At 60.2% G+C, this 18,458-nt stretch overlaps 1 protein-coding gene across 2 annotated transcripts; it reads right to left on the reverse strand.

Moving 5' to 3' along the window:
* Positions 1-1,347: 1,347 nt before the first annotated feature.
* MYL3 (myosin light chain 3) lies at positions 1,348-6,796 on the reverse strand. Of its 2 annotated transcripts, none has more exons than XM_045492671.1 (7): positions 6,589-6,796; positions 4,311-4,338; positions 4,030-4,179; positions 3,074-3,247; positions 1,911-1,988; positions 1,750-1,792; positions 1,348-1,634 (listed from the first exon to the last, which is right to left on the reverse strand). In XM_045492671.1, exons 1-6 carry the CDS (start codon positions 6,718-6,720, stop codon positions 1,764-1,766), a joined length of 591 nt encoding a protein of 196 aa, XP_045348627.1. In that variant the 5' UTR covers positions 6,721-6,796; the 3' UTR covers positions 1,348-1,634; positions 1,750-1,763. The 2 variants fall into 2 exon arrangements, with proteins under 2 accessions (XP_045348627.1, XP_045348626.1); XM_045492670.1 differs by having other exon boundaries at positions 1,348-1,565; positions 6,589-6,794.
* Positions 6,797-18,458: the final 11,662 nt, after the last annotated feature.

Below are 18,458 nucleotides of genomic sequence, written 5' to 3' on the forward strand. Positions count from 1 at the left end.
CTCAGCCTTTATCACGTGTTGACACACTTGATGGTTGGTGACTTTGTGAGCTCCACGGGGCAGAGGTTTTGACACTTTCTCCACAACGGTGTTCCCGGGGCCTAGGCGAGAGCCTGGCAAACAGTCGGTGCTCAATAAACTCTGAGAAAATGAAAGGAAGATGAGTGGGGCTCCCGCACACTCACCCCCTCATACATACTGTCTCACACGCGCTGCGGGCGCACTCCCCACACGCGCTTACACTGACAACCCCAGCGCACTTGCAGACAGGACCCCCACCACACCACACCCTCACACAGCGACTCACACAGCCACAGGCTCACCTCACATGCTGACGCACTCACATGCACAGGAGGCCATGCAAATGCACCCTGATGGCGCTGCCCTGACCTCCTGGGTCCTCCTGGCCTGCGGGCTGTTTCCTACCCTGTGTGGCCCACTCCTCACTCTGAGCCCCTGATCTCCCCCACACCCCCAGTCTCTAGGACCCCCAGCCTCTCTGCAGGGCATTGCTTTTCCTCCCGATCAAAACCATGTGGATCACCTCCTCCAGGAAGTCTCCCCTCACACTCCCCACTGAACTCCAAGGGGAGGGGAGGAGCCCTGGCCCCAAGCAGGGTGTGGGCAACGGGACGGGGTTTGCAGGCCGTGTATGTACCTCCCCCTGTCATTTCAGGGACTGTACACTTATCTGCTGCTGAGAAGCCCAGGGCTGGGGAACCCACCAGGGACCCCGGATACTGCCCCAGTAAGGCCTCTTCCTCTGGCCTACAGCCACAACACAGGCAGAGTGCCTCAGTTTCCCCATCTGAGTCAGGCAGGAGTCTAAGGCCCCTTCCATTCTGATAGCCTGGAAACAAAGTTAGCTCCTGCCCTGCCATTCATTCCCAATGTGACTCAGTGTGACTGCTCTGGGCCTCAGTTTCCCCACCTGCGACATGGGCGGCCCTGGGCCCATGCCCCGTGAGTCCCCGATTACTGGTGGTGGGAGGACACAGTTCAGACACCCCAGTGGCATCCCTGTGTTGGGGGCTACAGCACAGCTCCCACCTCCAGAGGGGAGAGGGGGAGGAGGAGAGGACAAGAGCAAGGGAGGGGGGCACCTCTTCCAGCTCAGCCCTACTCCTACCCGTGTCCCTGGACGCAGGCACAGAGGATTTGGGCATACCGGACAGGATAGTTTGAAGGGGAGAAAGGAGGCAGGATCTCAGCATGACTGCCCTCATTTTGTCCAGGGCTAACCATGTGGGGCTCATACATATTACAGAAGTCAACCAAAGGACCACAGAGGGGAAAGAAGGAAGGAGAGAGAGAGGGAAGGAAGAAAGGAATGAATGAGGAAGAAAGGAAGGACAGAAGCCGTTTATTCATGAGGCCCCTGGGGTGAAGACAGAGAGGCACAGCTCTACAGGGAGATGACAGGCATACGGAGATCTGCAGGGCGGTGCGGAGGGAGCTGGTGTAGGAGCCTCGATGCCCTCCCTTGCTCCCCACAACTCCAGGCCACTGGTGTCAGCGCTGAGAGTGGGGGATGAGCGGTCCCCAGCATGGCCTCCCTGGGCTCCCTGAGAGCAAAGGCGGTCACTGGTTACAGAGGACAGGGTGGAGCGAGGCAGCAGGATGCCAACTGAGAGCTGGAGTTGGTGGGGATGGGGAGGTGGCGATAAGGGATCCGGATGACAGCGCGTGAGGCCATCTCTGCTCTCAGCAGAGGCCGCAGCTGGTTTGGAAAGAAGTGGGGGGTCTCACCTGCGATGGGAGGTTCAGCTGGCCATGATGTGCTTCACGAATGCTGGAAGGAAGGGGAGAGTGAGTGGCAGGGCTCAAGCACTGGGTAGCCAAGGGCGGGAGCCTAGGGCCCCAGTCCCCACCCCCGACCCCCCACCGGCTCCTGGCCTGCTGAGCAGCACCTTCGTAGTTGATGCAGCCATTGGAGTCTTCCTGCCCCGCCATCAATTTCTCCACCTCATCTTCCGTCAGCCTCTCACCTGGCGGGGCGGGAGTCTGAGTCAGCACCCCCGGAAGGTGCGAAGGGTGCGGGGACCCCCTGAGCCCCTCTGGGTGGTGGGTCTGCCTCCCTAGTGCTCCCACACCTCACTTTGGCACGGCCATCCCGGCTCACAAGGCCTCGGCCATCACCCCCATTTCTGAGTCCAGGGGAATCAGTGACAAGTCAAAAACGGTGGAACCTGGGGTGCAGGCCTGGTGCCCCCTCCAAGCCTGGACTCTGTCCTTAAAAAGCCAGCTTGGCCTTCAAGTCACCAGCACCCACTGTCCTCTTTTTTCGACGGGCTGCTGGGGGTCTTCCCATCACGAGGAGGCCAGCCCCACCATGTCCCCTGAAGCAGTTCCCCAGGGTGGCCTCTTGAGGCTCGAGGAAGGGCCCGTGGGGTGAAGCTGAGGGCCTTGAGGGGTGATGGGGGAGGAGACCAAGAGACAACATCTCTGTTCTCCAGACAAGTCTGCCACGCTCCTGCCTCTGGGTTTTGTGTGCTGTGTGGGTTCCCTCACTGCGGTGGGGGCGACCTCCTACCCCCAGCCACACACACAACCCAGAGACCAGCACAGGGCTAAGCACGCAGTAGGAGTTCAGTCAACGTTTGGTACGGGGAAAAGCTGCTTTGAGCAGACATAGTAGGTGCTCAATAAACATTTGCTGTACAAAAAAGCTTCTTTGAGAAGGGGGTGCCCCTGCCAGCCACATGATGGGGGCCTGGATGTCCAAGAGGCAGGTGCCTAACCTACTGGGCCACTTAGTCGCCGTGTCCCTGGAATGTGACCTCAAGACAATGAACACCGGGACTGAGTTGATCCTGCTGGATACGCCACACTGCCCTACCCTGTCCCCCGAGCTGTCCTCAGTCCCCTGGGGTTTTGTGAGCTGCACCAACACATTCTCTTCCTCCCTACCTAAGTCTCTAAATTCCCCACATTGCTGTCGCCTGCCATAGAGGCTTCTTGACTGTCACTTTCTCCATTTCAGACATGAGACACAGGCTCGCCTGGTGACGAGTGGTTTCTCCCAGGATGCCCCGCGAGGGAGGAGTGGGGGTGAGGAGGACGCGGCCCTTACCTAGAGTGGCCAGCACGTGGCGGAGCTCGGCACCCATGACAGTGCCATTGCCCTCTTTGTCAAAGACCCGCAGCCCCTCCACAAAGTCCTCATAGGTGCCTGTGTCCTTGTTCTTGGCAATGTGCTGGAGCATGGGCAGGAAGGTGTCAAAGTCCATCATCTTGGTGTTAAGCTCTGTGGAGAGATGGTCCTTGGTCCCACGCTCTGTGGGGTGGGATGGGCACACCCTTCCGCTGTGCCTTATGGTGAAGGGCTGTGGCCCTCACACAGTCCCAAAGCACTCTCTACACCCGTTAGCCATTCACAAAGCACTTCACCATCACGGGGCACTTCACAGTCAATGGAGAAATGCATTGTTTACATAATCCTTTGCTGTCCACAAGGACGGTTGGCTGCAGTGCTTGTCTAGCGCCTCTGCTCTCCTTTGGGGAAACCCTCCTAGATAGTGTCATTTTCTAATAGACCCCACCCTCCCCACAACCTGTGATTGGCCAGCAGATTGGCCAGGGGCCAATCAGAGACCTTCCCTGGGACTTTTGAACCTGGGGAGAGGGCTTAAGTCTCACTCTTCCTGGGGGCAAAGTAGGCAAACCTCTCTGGCAAAAACGGTGAGGGAATCTGGGGCCCGGAGCCCCAGAGAGATGTGGAGGAGACAAGGAAGGGCCACGGAGCAGAGGGTGGCCAAGGCTGGGTGCCCCCCCCGCCCCCCGCCCGCCGGCCGCCCTCACACCAGCCACTGCAGCTCATTTGCACTGTCAGTTTCCTATCTGGTGAATCAGCATGGGGCCAGATGGCCCAGCAAACTCACTGCTTGTTGCCCCGTGGGCATCGCCTGAGACCAGCTCAGTGTCCTCATCCAGACAATGGGAAGATGTCAGGAGAGCGCAGAGCAGGGAGGGTCCCATGTTGTCCCACCACATGCAGCCTCCTGGGGCCTGGCACTCACGCATACCAACCTTCTTGCTTCGGTCTCCCCAGGACGCGGAGCACCTCGGCCTGTGTAGGGTTCTGGCCCAGCGCCCGCAGGACATCCCCGCACTGCCCGTATGTGATCTTCATCTCACACTTGGGTGTGCGGTCGAACAGCATGAAGGCTTCCTTGAACTCTGCCAGGAGAGGGCGTGAACCGGGGACACGCCCAGAGTCAGCCCACCCCACTCACCCGCGCTGGCAGGACTCTCAGGCTGGGGACCCTGGGCCCCACCCTGCCGCCCTCGGGCTCAAGACCCTCACTCACCTTCAATCTGCTCCGGTGTAAACTCGATCTGAAAGGAGACCCCAAAGATTCTGAGTGCCTGGCTCAGAGGGTGGGACCAGGCTTCCTCCCAGGCACTTCCAGGGGCACAACCCAGGCCTCAGCCTCTTGGCTACCCGACTTGTCCCCGTTCCAGCACCCACAACCTCCTGCCATCGACCCTGGCACCTTCCTGCCTCCTTCCCCCTCCTGACCTGTTAGAACGAGGGCCTTCAGTCTGCATGTGCTCAGACCCTGAGCACGGTGAGGGGAGGCGGCGGGGGGGCCGCATCTGGGGAAGAGGTGAGAAGGCTGGCCCGGTGCCCTGAGTCCCCAGCTCAGCCTAGGCCTTACCTGTCACCCTTGGTCCTGGACAGAGGTGTCTGAAGCCACAAGATTTGATCAGACTGGCTTTGCGCCCACCCCCGGCAGGCCTGGGGGCCCAACGGGCAGGACCATCCACAGGAGAGAGACGGGAGGCCCCATCTCCTTGTGGAGGGTGACAGGAGGGGGAAGGGGGAAGGTACAGGCCAGATCGTTTCTGTCAGCATGAGAGCATATCCACAGGAATGCACGCGTGTGTGTGAGAGAGATGCACGTGTGTATATTCACACACGTGTTTACATCTGCAAGTGTTTACATGCACCTGTCCCGCACAGGGCCCTCAAGGCTAGGCACTGCCACTCACGTGGCCCCGCTCTACAATGGGGTCTTACCCACCCCTTCCATAAGCCCGAGGCCACCCCCGCCAAAGCAGAGCATGGGGCCAGGGGGGTGTGGGTGAGTGTTTGCTGAGGCCACATCAGAGCCACCTGAGGTCAGGAGGCCTCCTGGGACCTGGTTTCCCCCTCCTCACCCGATACCAGGTCTATTTTTATCACGGCAGTCACTCGCCCCAAGGTCAAGGTCGCAGGAGGGAAAGGAGCTTGGGGGAGGGGGCGTGACTGGCACCTCTTCCACTGCTGCTCCCTGGGAGCCCCACCGACCTCCACCTCCACGGCACACATCAGTGCAGAGGAACCCTGCCACCTTGTCGTGCTTGTCCCCACCCAGTGCTGGGAAGAAGAAGTTGTTGCTCCCGGCCCCCTGCGAGCTCCCTCAGCACCAGGAAGCCTGCTGACATTAGGCTGCCTGGCCTCCTGGCAAAGCCTCCTGCCCTTCACTGGCCAGTCCGAGGGGCTCCCTACACCCTCCTCTCGGAGGGGAGTCTGTGCCCACCCCAGATCCGGGGAGACTGGACAACACCACCTTGGGCCTGGAGTGGTCGGACCCCAGCAGGGGACCTGTGGGACACGAGTGTGGACACAGGGGGTGGCTGGGGCTCAGGGAGCCAACTCCAAAGAGCACTTTCTGTGAACAGTTCCTGGTAGCCTGCAAGGAAGGTTTATTACCCCATTTCACATCTGGGGAAACCGAGCACCAGAGCAGTGAACAGGAGGGAACAATGTTGGGATTTGAACCCGGGTCTTGAGGGACAAGGTAGGCGCCCCGGGAAGGGCTCACGAACGGGAGACGGTTCTGTGCAGCTGGGCCACAGGTCTGGCTGGACAGGCAGGAGGTGTGTAGGGCTGGGAGAGCTCCACAGGGCAGGGTGGCAGTGACCGGTGGCCAGCCACGAACAGGGGACAGGCAGGACGCGGGGGATGTGCCACTATGCAAATACCACAGGTGGGAGTCATGGCTCTCCCTCCAAGTTTAGACCCTGAGAAAGAATCTCTGGTTCCACTGGTCACGGCTCCAAGACCAATTTCCTACATGATCTACTCAGCCTGTGCCTCAACTTCCCTACCTAAAAGCTGAGGCTTGACTAAGTCTGGGGCTCGGCCACTCTGGTAGGGTGAGTGTGACCCAGCCTGGGCAGGGGCCTCACCTCCTCATCCTCTCCCCCCAGGCCACCCTGGGGGACTTGGCGTGGACGTGAGACCCCGCTGCTAGACAAGGAAGATCCCTACTTGGCCACAGGGGTTGGGTCCAGGCAGCTCCGGGATTCCCCAAGGATGTGAGGTCCAGGGACAAGGGCAAGAGACATTTTCCAGAGCCACCAAAAGACTTGCCCTTCAGCGGCACTGGGGGAGTCCTGCCTGATGTCTGACAACCATCCCTCCTGCTGCAGCCCTCCGGGTGCCTGAAAGCCCCCAGGGCCGGTCTGACCTCTGCGTGGAGGCTTCCAGGATCAGCTCAGTGCTCACTTTCTAGAGTCTGGCCTGCCACTGAGTAGGTCCACTCTGGGATCCACTGACTTGCCCCGTCCTTCCTGCTGAAACCCAGCTCCCACACCCACCTTGATTTTGGAGGCATCAAACTCCACTTCCTTGGGGCGCTCGGGCTCGGGTGCAGGTGCGGGCGCTGGCGCGGGAGCCGCCTTGGCTGCTTTGGCATCATCCTTCTTGGGGTCTGGCTTTTTGGGGGCCATGGGAGCTGTAAGCACAGAGAGGGATGTGGAGAGATGGCAAGCAGAGAGCAGGGTAGGTGAGGCTCCCAGGCCTGGCCTTTATCCTGTCCGGACACCTCCTGACCCCAGTCCCCCCCACCCCCACAGTGCACAATAGGGACAGGGCCATAAAAGGACATTGGCTAAGCTCAGGGGCTATTTCGGGGCCTGGGGAGGGCATTGTTCGGGCTCAGGAATGGGTGGGGAAGAGGGAGGGCCCTCCCTTCCTCCCAATCACCTGTTGGGGAGAGGGAGGGGGAGGAGAGGACTGAAGCCACTGCTCAACACACACCACTCACCCTCAAATGCACACGCACCCATAGGCACAGCAGCCCTGATGCCCCTTGGCAAGTCAATACGCTGAACAGGACCCGAAGGCTGGACCGGAGCGTGTTGTGTCGGGAACAGAAGGGCTGTGATCACCTAAGGGCGCCTCTTGAGTTAAATTTCCCATCTGCGCACCAAATTCCCGTGTGTGTGTGTGTGTGTGTGTGTGCGCGCGCGCGTGGCTGTTTGTGTATGTCTGTCTGTCTACGGTGGGAGGCGTGTATCTGTGTGTGCTGTCCAGGTGTCTTCATGTTTGGCGGGGGAGGTCCTCATGTGCGCCTCTGTGTCTCGTGGGGAACGGCCCGTGCCCATCTCCGTGTTGGCTCTGCGGGTCTGTCGGGGTGTTTATACGTACGCACATGTCTGTGTGTATCTCTGTGAGCGTGTCTGTGAGTGTCACTTCCGTGTGTTTGTGTCTGGGTGTTTCTAAGTATCTGTGTGTGTCTGCTCAAGGCTCGCAGGCAGCTGCGGCCCCGGGCGGGGCGGGGGGGGGGGGGGTGCTCCGGGAAGGCCCCTAGTGGCAACGGAATGTGCTGCTCCCTCAAGCACAGTTCAGCAGCCCAGCGGCCCCCACTGCCTCCTTCCTTGGCACCCGGCTGGCCCCTCGCCAGCTCCTGTTTCACCTCATTTCCCATCTCCTCTCCCCCCACCGCCCTCTGCCTGTGGACCACTTTATGCCTCTGAGGGACCTCAGGGAGCCAAGCGAGATTTGCAACCCCCCCCCCCCGCCCCGGCACCCACCCCGTGCCCAGGTCTCACCAGAGGGCAGTGACAGAGGGCAGCCTGGCCAGGCCACCACTTGGGAAAGCGGGGGAGGTGGGAAGGCTGAGCTGGCATGAGGTCCCTCCGGGCCCAGAACTGTGAGAGTGGGGACATCTTGTGAGCACATTGGGCTCCCTCCCTCTGTGCCGGGGGTGGGAAGGAGGTGCTCCTTGTTATTTTTAAGTGCCCAGAGCCTTTGATAGAAACTTCAGAGGCAATGCCTCACCCATCCAGACCCCAGGGGGGATTCCTGGGTGTGGAGAGGGGCTGGGGCTGGAGCCTGGGGGGCGGGGGAAGGATTCACAGGGGCCTCCACCTGGGGTACCCCCACCGTCTACCTGCTGAGCCCAGGTCGCTCTGATCCTGTCACTCGTCCTCACCAAGAGGGGGAGAGCAGTGGGACAGACGGGGCCGGGTCCCCCCCCCCCCAGCTGGAACACAGGAAATGCCTCCCCTCATCTGGAGGACAGAACACCCCACATCTGGAAATCTGACAACATCCGGTGCTGGGGGGGGGGGCAAGTTTTTCACTTTCCTTCCAGATGTTTGGCAAAAGTATTGAGAAAAAAAGGGGTAGGGGGAGGGTCCACAGAGACAAGCCAGAAATACCACAAGAGAAGACAGCCAGAGGAGGACACACAGAGAGAGAGGCTCTTGGGCGGCCCCACTGCCCAGGCCCGATGGCCCTCAAGACAACTGACTCTGGATGTCCCACGGGGACTCCAGCCACCCACAGGCACAACCAGTGAGACACTACCCAGTCCCCTTTCACTCATGATGGGTGAAACCAAGACCCAGGGCAGAGGACACACTCAGGGTCACCCAGACTTCTGATCTCGTTCCTTTCGTCCACACATGACTGCCATCTCTCAGAAACCACTCGACACCAGCTTGAACAGGGGTAGGTGAGTGACATAGGGCTCCTGACCGGCAGCTGCCAGGTCCGTGCTACGGGGTGGGACAGGCTGATGCAGCCAGCCGGAGCTACACTGCACCACGTCCTCTGCTTGGGAGAACGTCAGAGGGGAGGGGGGCCTCTGTCCCCTTCCCTCATGCACAGGGCAGGTGCGGTCCTGCAGTGGGAACATTGTGCACAGCGCCACCTTCCACTGCCTCCCGAGGGCTTAGACGGAGGCAGGGGCCAGGTCTTTGACTGCTGAGCTCTGGTTCCTGGGAGCCACAGCATCCCCAGGGCTCACCCTGCGGGACCTCTCTCAACCTCAAGCTAATGCCCAGCCCCCAGCAGGGGCTCTGCAGGGATCAGCTTCCTCCATTGCCAGCAGGACAGGCTGTTGAGGCCAGAAGCAAGGCAGGGGGTGGGCTGGTGGGCAGGCAGGTGAGCAGTAAGGAGGGCCACTCTAAGGTTTGGCTCTCCAATCTCTCTCCCAGGTCCCAGCCTGAGCTCTGTGTCCCTTAGGAAGGACAGCCTGCAGGCAAGATCCTGGCAGGGCCTGTGGGGTCTGGAGAGCCTGGCTCTTACCCCTCCAGTGCCCCCAGCCCCGGTGTCTGAGTGGTGACCGGTCTGATGCAGACTCACAGGTACTACAGTCCAGAGCCTTCTGGGGGCAACTACCTTGCCCCCCTCTCTCTCCAGCCAAGGGGAATGCTGGAGAAGATATGGGCCCTAACTTCTGAGGGGCCGATGGATAGAGGCAGAAGACCTCAGGCCACACTGGCCTCCTTCTCGGTTATTTCCAGCCCGCATACCTTTTGCATAAGCTGTTGCCTCCCCTCGTCTGGGACCCTGGCCATGGCTTGCTCCTTGTCATCCCCTGATCTCAGTGATATGTCACCTCCTCTGCGAAGCCTTCTCAGACTACCCTGGACCTGCTCCTTCTTCCTTGTCTCTCACTCAGACTCCCCATCGCGGTGCACCCTAAAACGAGCCTGTTTCTTTGTTGTTTTGTCTCTTATGTGGATTCCCACCCTCCCCCCCCATCCCATGAGGGTCAGCTGGCACGGAGGAAATTTTGTTCTTTCACATCTGTATATTCCCAGAGTCTACAACAGAGCCTGGTACACAGTAGGCACTCAATAAATGTCGGATGAGCAAATGTCCCAAAACATCTCAGTTTTACCCATTTCGCACACGGGGACTGGGACCTATTGCTAAACTCCACCCATGGGGTGGTGTCAGGGGAGATTGAGGAGGGGGATTGGCTGGAAGACTGGTAGGAGCCTGGGTCGCTGCAAGGGGCACCCCAGGACAGGAGCACAGTCAGCAGCTGCGGCCGCCTCAGCCCAGGCCTGCGCCGTCTGCCACTCCCACCCGCTGGCTGGGACTCCGGTCACTAGCCTGAAGAAACACTGTGACCCCGTGCTATAGGCAGTGACTTGACCATGAAGACCAGCCAGCAGGGGGCGTAAAAGGGATAGAAACCAGCCAACCCCCAGGACCCAGGATCCCGAACCAGAACCCAGAATCCAGAACTGCAACCTGGAACCCCAAGCCCCGACTCCGGTTTCAAATCTCAGGATCTGAACCCCAAAACTAGAACCTGGAACCCAGAGCCCAGGACCTGACCCCACTGCGGAGACCCAGACTTTAAAACCCGGCATGCCAAACCCAGACCCTCAATCCAGACTCCAGACCCAAGACCCCAGGCCAAGGAGCAGGACTCTCAACCCCAGAGTCCAGACCCAGGACTCAAGACCCAGGACCCAGGACTGTCAACCCAGACCCCGGACCCAGGACCCAGGACCCAGGACCCAGGACCCAGGACAGGGGCTTGCTGGCTCCCCGGAGTGGCACTGCCGACATCTCTGTGTAGACAAGGGCGGGGAAGGGGGGAGGGTAAACACTTGGCAAACAGCAGGGGTGAGTGCTTGGCAGACCTTCCTGTAATGTTCAGAGGGGCATGAGGAATGTCCCTCATCCTGTCAGAGCCAATTCGGGGAGCTCAGAATATGGTGGCCACGTGGAGAGGGTGGTGGAGGGTGACGGGAGGGAGGGATGGACAAGGCCTGGCTGTCTTTTGGGCTCAGGAGCCAGAGGCAGGGAAGGAGGGTCGGGCTCTTGTCCCCCTGGCCGCAGGCTCCACAGGCCGTCCTGGCCCGCCCCAGCCCGCCCCTCCTGGCCTGAGGCCTCTGGGCTGGGACGCAGGCCCACACTTCCCGGAGGAGTCGAGAACGCGGCCTGGGCCAGACCCAGAGCCTTAGAAGTAGGTCAAATGTTGCTGTGCAGCAGGTCCTGGGGACCCCGTCCAGGCGTGGGCAAGCCCACGGGCAGCAGCTCACCCACCAGGGCACCCGTGTGTATCCACATAGACGTGAACCCACCACCACGTGTTGGGTGCCCATAAGCACAGACCCCACGCAGGGCCCCCGGTCCCTGCCCAGCTGCACAGATGGGGGCACTGAGGCCCCCCCCAGAGGGGCAGCAGCTGCCCAGCAACTCTGGCCAGAGGTGGCACGAGGCAGACACGAGGACCAGGAGGACAGGAATTTCTGCACCATTCCATGGCCCTGGAGCCTTGGGTGAAAGTCTGACTCCAAAGAGGACTTCCCAGCAGGGCTGCTATGCCACCAACAGGATGTGGCCTGCTTCCCGGAGCATAGCCCCAGGCCTTGAAAGACGGGAAGGAGTGGCCAAGGGGGAAGCAGGAGACTCTGTACGCTCTTGTGACCCAGGCTGGTCCTGGCTTCTCTGGGCCTCAGTTTCCCCCATCTGTACAATGGCCATGGTGGGGCGAGGTGACAGTCACTGCCCCAGAGTCCCAGTCCATCCTCACCACCCCCACACCACACACAGACAACTCTGTCCTCGGCAGGCCAAACACAACCCTCAGGCCCCTCCCTCTGCCCACTGTGCTGACGGGGACCAGATGCTCCAACCTTGTGGTTCTGGGGTGGGGGTGGCAGGACCCAGCGGGCTGGCAGGCAAGCCCTGGGTTTGGCCCAGGGACCTATAATCAGCTCCTGCCCCTCTGATCCCTGCCCAGGACTGACGCTTGGGGCTGTGGTGTCCTGGCCGGCTGTGGCCACAGCCGCTATATTTGGGAGCCCAATTGAGCATGAGGGAGGGGTGGGCAGGCAGGAGCCTCCAGGGACCAGCGCCTCGTGGGAGGACAGACTGGGGGACTGTTGGCCAGGCTTGGTCCGTTACAGAAGGAGGGCAGAGCCCTGACTTTAGGGGTCCGGTGTGAGGGGCGTGCTCTGCTCTCAGAGGCCTGGCCTGGAGGGCATCGGTCTTGCCCTCTGCAACTGGTCCGAGGAGGTAGATTGGAAATGGGTCCGAGAATACCGAACCCCTTATTTAGTCCAAAGAGTCAGACTGCAAGTTGGGGCCGGGCATCCTGAGTGTGTGGGAAAGGGGTAGGGGCTGACAAGGGTGAATGGGAGTGGGAAGGCTCTCCGGGGGTGAGTTTGGGGCTAGAGGGGTCTCAGATGGAAGGGACGGGAGGAGGGGTACCCCTGAGCCGAGCCAAGGAATGGAGAAAGCAAGGCCCGAGGCAGGGGTCCGAAGGAACGGGGCCAGGTGCCGCCCAGTCCCTCGCCAGCATGGCCTGCGGCCTCCCTGAACTGCCCTGGACGTTCCCGCCGCTGGGCCAAACCCTGTACCCTCCCACCAGCAGTTTCCCAAAGAGCAAATATTTATTGTCCTTGGAAGAAAAAAAAAGAGTCCCCTTTTAGGATCAGGGTCTGGGAACTGGTACTGAGGCTTGCAGGGGCTCGGTGGCGGCCCCAGATGACCAGAGGCCCCACCTAGACAGGCTGAGGGTGGAAGGAGCCCGGCACGGAGGCTGGCCTCGGAGGACAGGGGTCGTGGCTGCCCCGGGCTGCGGGGTGGGGGCTTTGCCCAGGCCCATTTCCTCAAGGCTTCCCCAGAACAGGTCTGAGGGTGGACAGACACTGTCACCGTGGCAGGAAGTGTGAACACGTGCGTGCAGATGTGTGCCATCTCGTGTGCTCACGCGTGTCGCGAGAGGCCGTGACCACACGCGTGTATGAGCGTGTCTGGGGGCGTCCCTCTGTGAGCCTGTTCATCTGCTGGCACGGGGCAGGGTGGGGGCATGTGGACACAACCTCTGTTGAATGGCCAATTCAGTCAAAAATGAGAGTAAATTTAGCAGGGGAAAAAAAAAAAAACCCGTCAGTCAGACGAGGAGTCTGAATTGGGCGGTTGTTTGACTGGATGGACCGACTGTCTCAGGCAAACAGTCCCTGCTGGCTGGGAGGGGGAACGGGCCCCCCCCCCACTCCGTGCCCATGCAGGCATGGGGGGAAACTGGAGGCGGGGACCCCCACCGACCGCAGCAGAGACGTGACACGGGGACTGAGACAGAGATGGGGACGGATTCAGAGACAGGGCAGGGAGGGTTGTGAGGCAAGCCAGAGACAAAGAGAGAACCCAGGGTGGGAGCAGCTTCCCAGGGCCACCAGACGAGGTGCGCGCGCACCGGGCCCTCAGCTGGGAGCCGGGATACGGCAGGTTCGGACTCACCCGCGAGCAGCCCAGAGTGGACAGGAAAGGGGCCCCAGACCAGGGTGCGGGAAGAGAGCGCGGCCACGGGCGGCCGTGACAGCGGGGGTGGTGGCGGGAATATAGGCAGCGCAGGGTTCAGCGATGGCAGTGGCGGAGGTGACGGTAGGAGGGTGACTAGGGGGTGATGGTGGTGATGGCAGAAGAGGCAATGGTGACTGGGAGGGCCTCCCTCCCCGTCCCCTTGCACACACCACCTAGTTGTGGTGGCCCCACCAGACCCACACACTCCACCCAGCACCAGCTGTGTCCTTGTGCCTCCAGTGGCCACACAAACACCCTCTGTGGCCCAGGGTGTGGAACTGCATAAAAATGGCCCAAGCCCCCAGCCAGGAATAGTTAGGGTCAATTCCGGTACCTGCCTCTGCAGATATTTATATATCCGCCCCACCTACCCTGTCTAAAACACAACTCACTCACACACACACACACACACACACACACACACTCAGAAATACCGTAGTCAGGCTAACCTGCTCTTGCTGTGAGTCCCTGTCTGTCTGGAAATACTCACTGGGCCCTAGACACTCCCCACACCACCTGGTCCCTTTCCACCAACGCCAGGGCCAACAGGAATCACACGGAAGCGTGTATGCGCACACACGCACACACGCCCCGTCCACGGGGGCTTGCACCAAGAGCAACCACGCTCCCATGCGCACACCTGTAAACATAAATCCTCACACAATATAGGTGCGTTTGCACAAATGTTTATACACATGTGTACATGCCTGTGCGCACACATGCACCCACACATATGCCTGTCGCACGCATATGCACACACACTCGTGTGCCTCCGCATACACGCACACCTAGCACATCACACCTCTGAGCTCACTGGAACAGAAAGAGTTCTGGGTGGGAATTAGGAGCAGCGAGAAGGAGGAGAGATCAGGGAAATCGGGGAACCACAGCAGGCCTGCCTGATGAGGTCTGGGAGATCATGTGAGCACACATGAGTGTGAGTGTGTGTGTGTGTGTGTGTGTGTGTGTGTGCGCGTCCAGGTGTTTGGGACCTTTTCACTGCCTCCTCCTTGGCCCCCACCCCCACCCCTGTTCACAGAGGGAAAATAGAGGCCAGAGCACAGCAGCTGGGCCTGGGGAGGTCAGCGTCCCCAGGTTTGGGGTTCTCAGGCCTTAGCATCTGTGTTATTCTTGGCAAACCCAGGCCAGATAAGCACGGGGGTCAGAGCTCGGCTCTCGTGGGAAAGGACTCTCTGGAAGTCTCCCGACCCATTCCTTTCCCAGAACCTGGACCCCAGAGCAGGCAGGGGTGAGGGCAAAGGGAAAGAGCAATGGCCGAGGGACAGGCAAGTCCTCATCAGGCTGGCCTTGAGGGCCAGGGTGGGAGAACACAGCAGGTTCAGACACTCACAGATGCCCAGGAATGTGGAGTGACCCTTCAAACCAGCCCAGGGATGCCCAAGTGCACAGCCGGAGCACAAGGAGAGGGGCAATGCCAGGCACCCAGCTCTCTGCAGCGGCGGGACTTGAGCCCCTCTGCTCCAGGGGGCTTCATGAGGTTTGGAGCCAGGGCTAATGGAAAAGCTATTTTGGGGAGATGGTTGGGATGTTAGGGGACACGAAAGCATCATGCCCCATCCAAAGCAGATGATGAGGTGTTGGTCCTGGGATTAGTTATCTGCTCCTGGTGTCATCACTGACTCCTGGAGCCTCTTCCCTCCAGGGACCTCTGGGTACACACTGGCAGGATGGGGCAGGGTCTTGGGTCAGCTCAAAAGGCAAGCAGTGTCCCCAGCATAGTCAGATCGGGGCATGCTCGGCCCGAGTCTCCTCCGTTTCCCACTTGCACCAACTTCTGCCCACCCACCCACCCCCACCCCCCACCCCCCTGCACAGGTCTCAGTCCCTAGCAGAAGGCTGAGGCTTCTCTGCTGGAGCTTAGAGCTCGAGCCAAGTCATCAAGGGAACAATCAGCTGGAATTCTGCACAACTATAGGGCTCGTCCAAGGCTGCAGATAAGCGAGAGGCACTGGGGACTTCCTGCGCCCCCTGCCCTCAGAGAGCCTTGCCTGATGGCAAACCCCGCCCCTCTGAAGAGGGGTTCTGCCTTCAGGAGTTCTGGTCAGAGGGGATAAGCAGGCCGCTCCCACAGCCCACCCCCATCAGCACGCTCTCTCCCCGGCCTGGCCTCTACTGGCTGCAGCAGTCTGGGGTCAACAACCACGAAGAGACTCATTGATTGCGGCTGCCAAGAGCACTCGCCACCTCCGGCTCCCGCTTGCCTGACCTTGGGGTCCAGAGAGAGGGCATGCCAGTCTCCCCACCCCCATCACCCCACTGAGGACAGCAGCCACAGAGACAGCCGGGTTGGCCTGCACTGGAGGACTGGGGCGGCCCCTCCCTGCAGTCCCCCAGCCTCCCAGGTTTCAGTCTCCCCTTTGGGTTTCGGGCTCCACTCACCTCCAGCTTGATGCTTGGGCTGCTCCCTGATTTGCTAAGAACTCTCCATTGGACGGGTTCAGTTTCATAAGGCTCCCTGGAGGAGAACTTTCTAACACTGCATGACAGGGACTTGTCCAGGGGCCAGAGGAGGACCCCTCTGAGATCCTGGGATTCCCTTCCTCCCTGTGGGGAAACTGAGGATCAGGAAGGGAAGGCCTTCCCCATAGCAGATGAGAGATGAGAGGGGACAAGAAGGAGCACAGGGTTCAAAGTCTAAAGGTCCAGCCACTAACCCCCTTCCTGCAGAGATACAGGACAAGATGATGGTTTTTCTACCACGGAGGACGCAGCAGGGACAGAGATGACCCAGTCCCTGCCCTCATGGGCTCACTGTCTCTTAGGATATGGCAAGAATCAGGAGAGTGAGGTCCCATTCTGCTGGGGAGTGGGGGGGCGGGGGCAGATCCAGGAAGACCTCGGAGAAGAAGGGACATCAGAAGAGCATAGGAGAGCCTCCCAGCCGAGAAGGGAGGGCAAGTCAGACTGGAAGAAGCAGGGGCCAAGGTGAGAGCTCACTGAGGGTTCAGGCAACGGGAACCCCAGTCCAGGGGGGTTAACAGGGAAGTAGCTCCTGGAAGCAAAGCAAAGCCTCCACATCTGGGGGCCCAGCCGAACACACAGTAAGCTCTCAAGTGTTGGGGACTGAGTGATCTGATCCAGGAGGCCACAGGAAGGCATTTGAGCAGAGGAGTGGCCCCATCAGGGCTGAGCTTACAGAACAATTCCTTTCTCTCTCCTCCAACTTCTTTCTTTGCTAGGTCATCACTCCCTTATCCCCCTGGGCCCCTCAATAGCCCCGTGTGGTTATGCTTGAATCAGAACAGCAGTGTGGAGCACTGAGTGGGAGAGGCAGGGCTTCCCTCCACGTGGGGCCCAGCTCAGCTCACTAGGCCAGGAATGGCTCCTGGGGTTTCGAGCGGGGACAGGACATGCTGGACGGCCCAGGGGTCAGCATGCCTGCTCCCTGCCTCTGCATCCCCGATACGGCTCAGGAAGGCGGGAAGGAAAGGGGTGCAGTGGGGGTCCAGGACCTCTGCTTTCCACCTGGGAAGTGAGGCTTGAGCTTTTCGTTCACTCCAGAAGAGGCAGAGGTGCCCCAGAGATAGAGCAGTGGGCCGGAGCAGGCAGGGGCTCCGTATGTGACTTTGAGCAGCCCTCCCTGGGTCCAAGCAGCTGCTGGAGCCCTTCCAGCTCTGGGGAAGTTTCTGAAGTGTGCACAGTCACTCTCCTGTTATCTCTGGAATCTCCTCCGAGGTGGAGACCCACTGGTCCCCAGTCAGGACCCTTCAGCCTCTCCCACAGCCAGCGGGGTCCTGGGTGTTGGGAAGACCTGGGTACTTGGTCTGAATGAGTTTGATGACCTCTGGCACGCCATTGCCCCTCTCTGGACATCGTTCTCCCACACACGGTTTTATAAACTTCCCCAAGTGCTTCCTCTTTCTGGCCAGTTCAGCCAACGTCCACGGCGCCTCTGGGCCAGGCTCTGTGCCGGGTGCTGGATGGCCGGACAGACACAGACTGGTCCCAGCCCAAGATGTTCCCAGTGTCATTGCCAGCTCATTGCTTCACCCGGCTAGTGTTCTCCGAGGCAGGAGAGGAAACTGAGGCCCAGAGAGATGGCCCCGCCGTCCTCAAATGGCCCAGCCTGACCAAGGACCACCCACAGAGAGCACCCCTCCAGTCCAAGCAGGGCCCAGTATCAAGACCTAGGGGTCCCCGACCCTAGATCTCCCCACCATAACCCCCAGCCAGGACCCCGTGTCTGAGCTAACCCCCTTCTTTCTGTGTCTTCCTTCCTGGCCCCCTGTCCCTTCAAACCGCAGGGCCCAGCCGGCCTCTGGAACGCGTGCCCAGGACCTCGGTGATATTTTGAGTTTAAGAAAACTTTGCAGTCGGCAGGAGCTCTTAAAAGTTATAAATAGCAGCAGCGGGAGCCCATGCTGGGAGAGGCGGAAACACGTGTCAAACACGCCTGGGAGGGGGGTATTCCGAGGCACAGACACCCCCCCCTCTCCAGGGACCCACCAAGCTTCAGGGGATTTTACAACCACTGGAGTGGGAAGTCACACCCCACCCGGAAGGCGTCTGGGAAAGGAGACTCCATTCTAGTCCCGCCTCCCCCACCAGGGTCCCAGAAGTTTGGCCAGGTTGCCCAGGCATGTGAGGACGCTGTTGAAAGGCATCTGGGGTGGGAGGGCTTGCTCCTACCCTGCCCTTTCCATCACCAGGTCCCCACCCAGATGCCCAGCATGGGAACCCTAAGGGCTTAACCCCAGCCAATGATGGCAGGGGTGCGGAGGGGGTGAGAGCTGGTAAGCCTGGAGTGAGGAAGGGACTATTCCAAGGTCACACGGCAGCTGGGTGGAATTTAGACCCCCAAGCCACAGTTCTTCCCACCTAACAAATACTGCTGCTGCCTCCCTTCCATTTCAAGGGACCAGGGGACAATATTTGACCCCATCCGACTAAAGCAGAGTTGGAAGCCTGAAGACAGTGTGAGGCATGAGCTATCCCTGTCCTCACCTGGGGGTGGACAGACCCTGGAGCCTCATTCCTTAACGCCCTAACCAATCCTCACGTTTCTACTTCTGATGGAGACCCTCTGTTGAACAGATGAGGACCTGTGTGCTGGAGAGAACAAGGGTCCCCCTCCACCGCTGTAGGCTGTGCACCCATGCCCACC

This window comes from Leopardus geoffroyi, chromosome A2 (assembly GCF_018350155.1).
Source record: "Leopardus geoffroyi isolate Oge1 chromosome A2, O.geoffroyi_Oge1_pat1.0, whole genome shotgun sequence".
Classification (NCBI taxonomy): domain Eukaryota; kingdom Metazoa; phylum Chordata; class Mammalia; order Carnivora; family Felidae; genus Leopardus; species Leopardus geoffroyi.

Bases quoted from the DNA above. Each gene is read 5' to 3' on its own strand.
- MYL3 (XM_045492671.1), bottom strand. From the start codon at position 6,720: ATGGCCCCCAAAAAGCCAGACCCCAAGAAGGATGATGCCAAAGCAGCC. The intron at 4,339-6,588 runs GTGGGTGTGGGA...GTCTCCTTTCAG, and splicing joins TTGATGCCTCCAAAATCAAG to ATCGAGTTTACACCGGAGCA. The intron at 1,793-1,910 runs GTGCTGCTCAGC...CCTTCCTTCCAG, and splicing joins TGGCTGCATCAACTACGAAG to CATTCGTGAAGCACATCATG.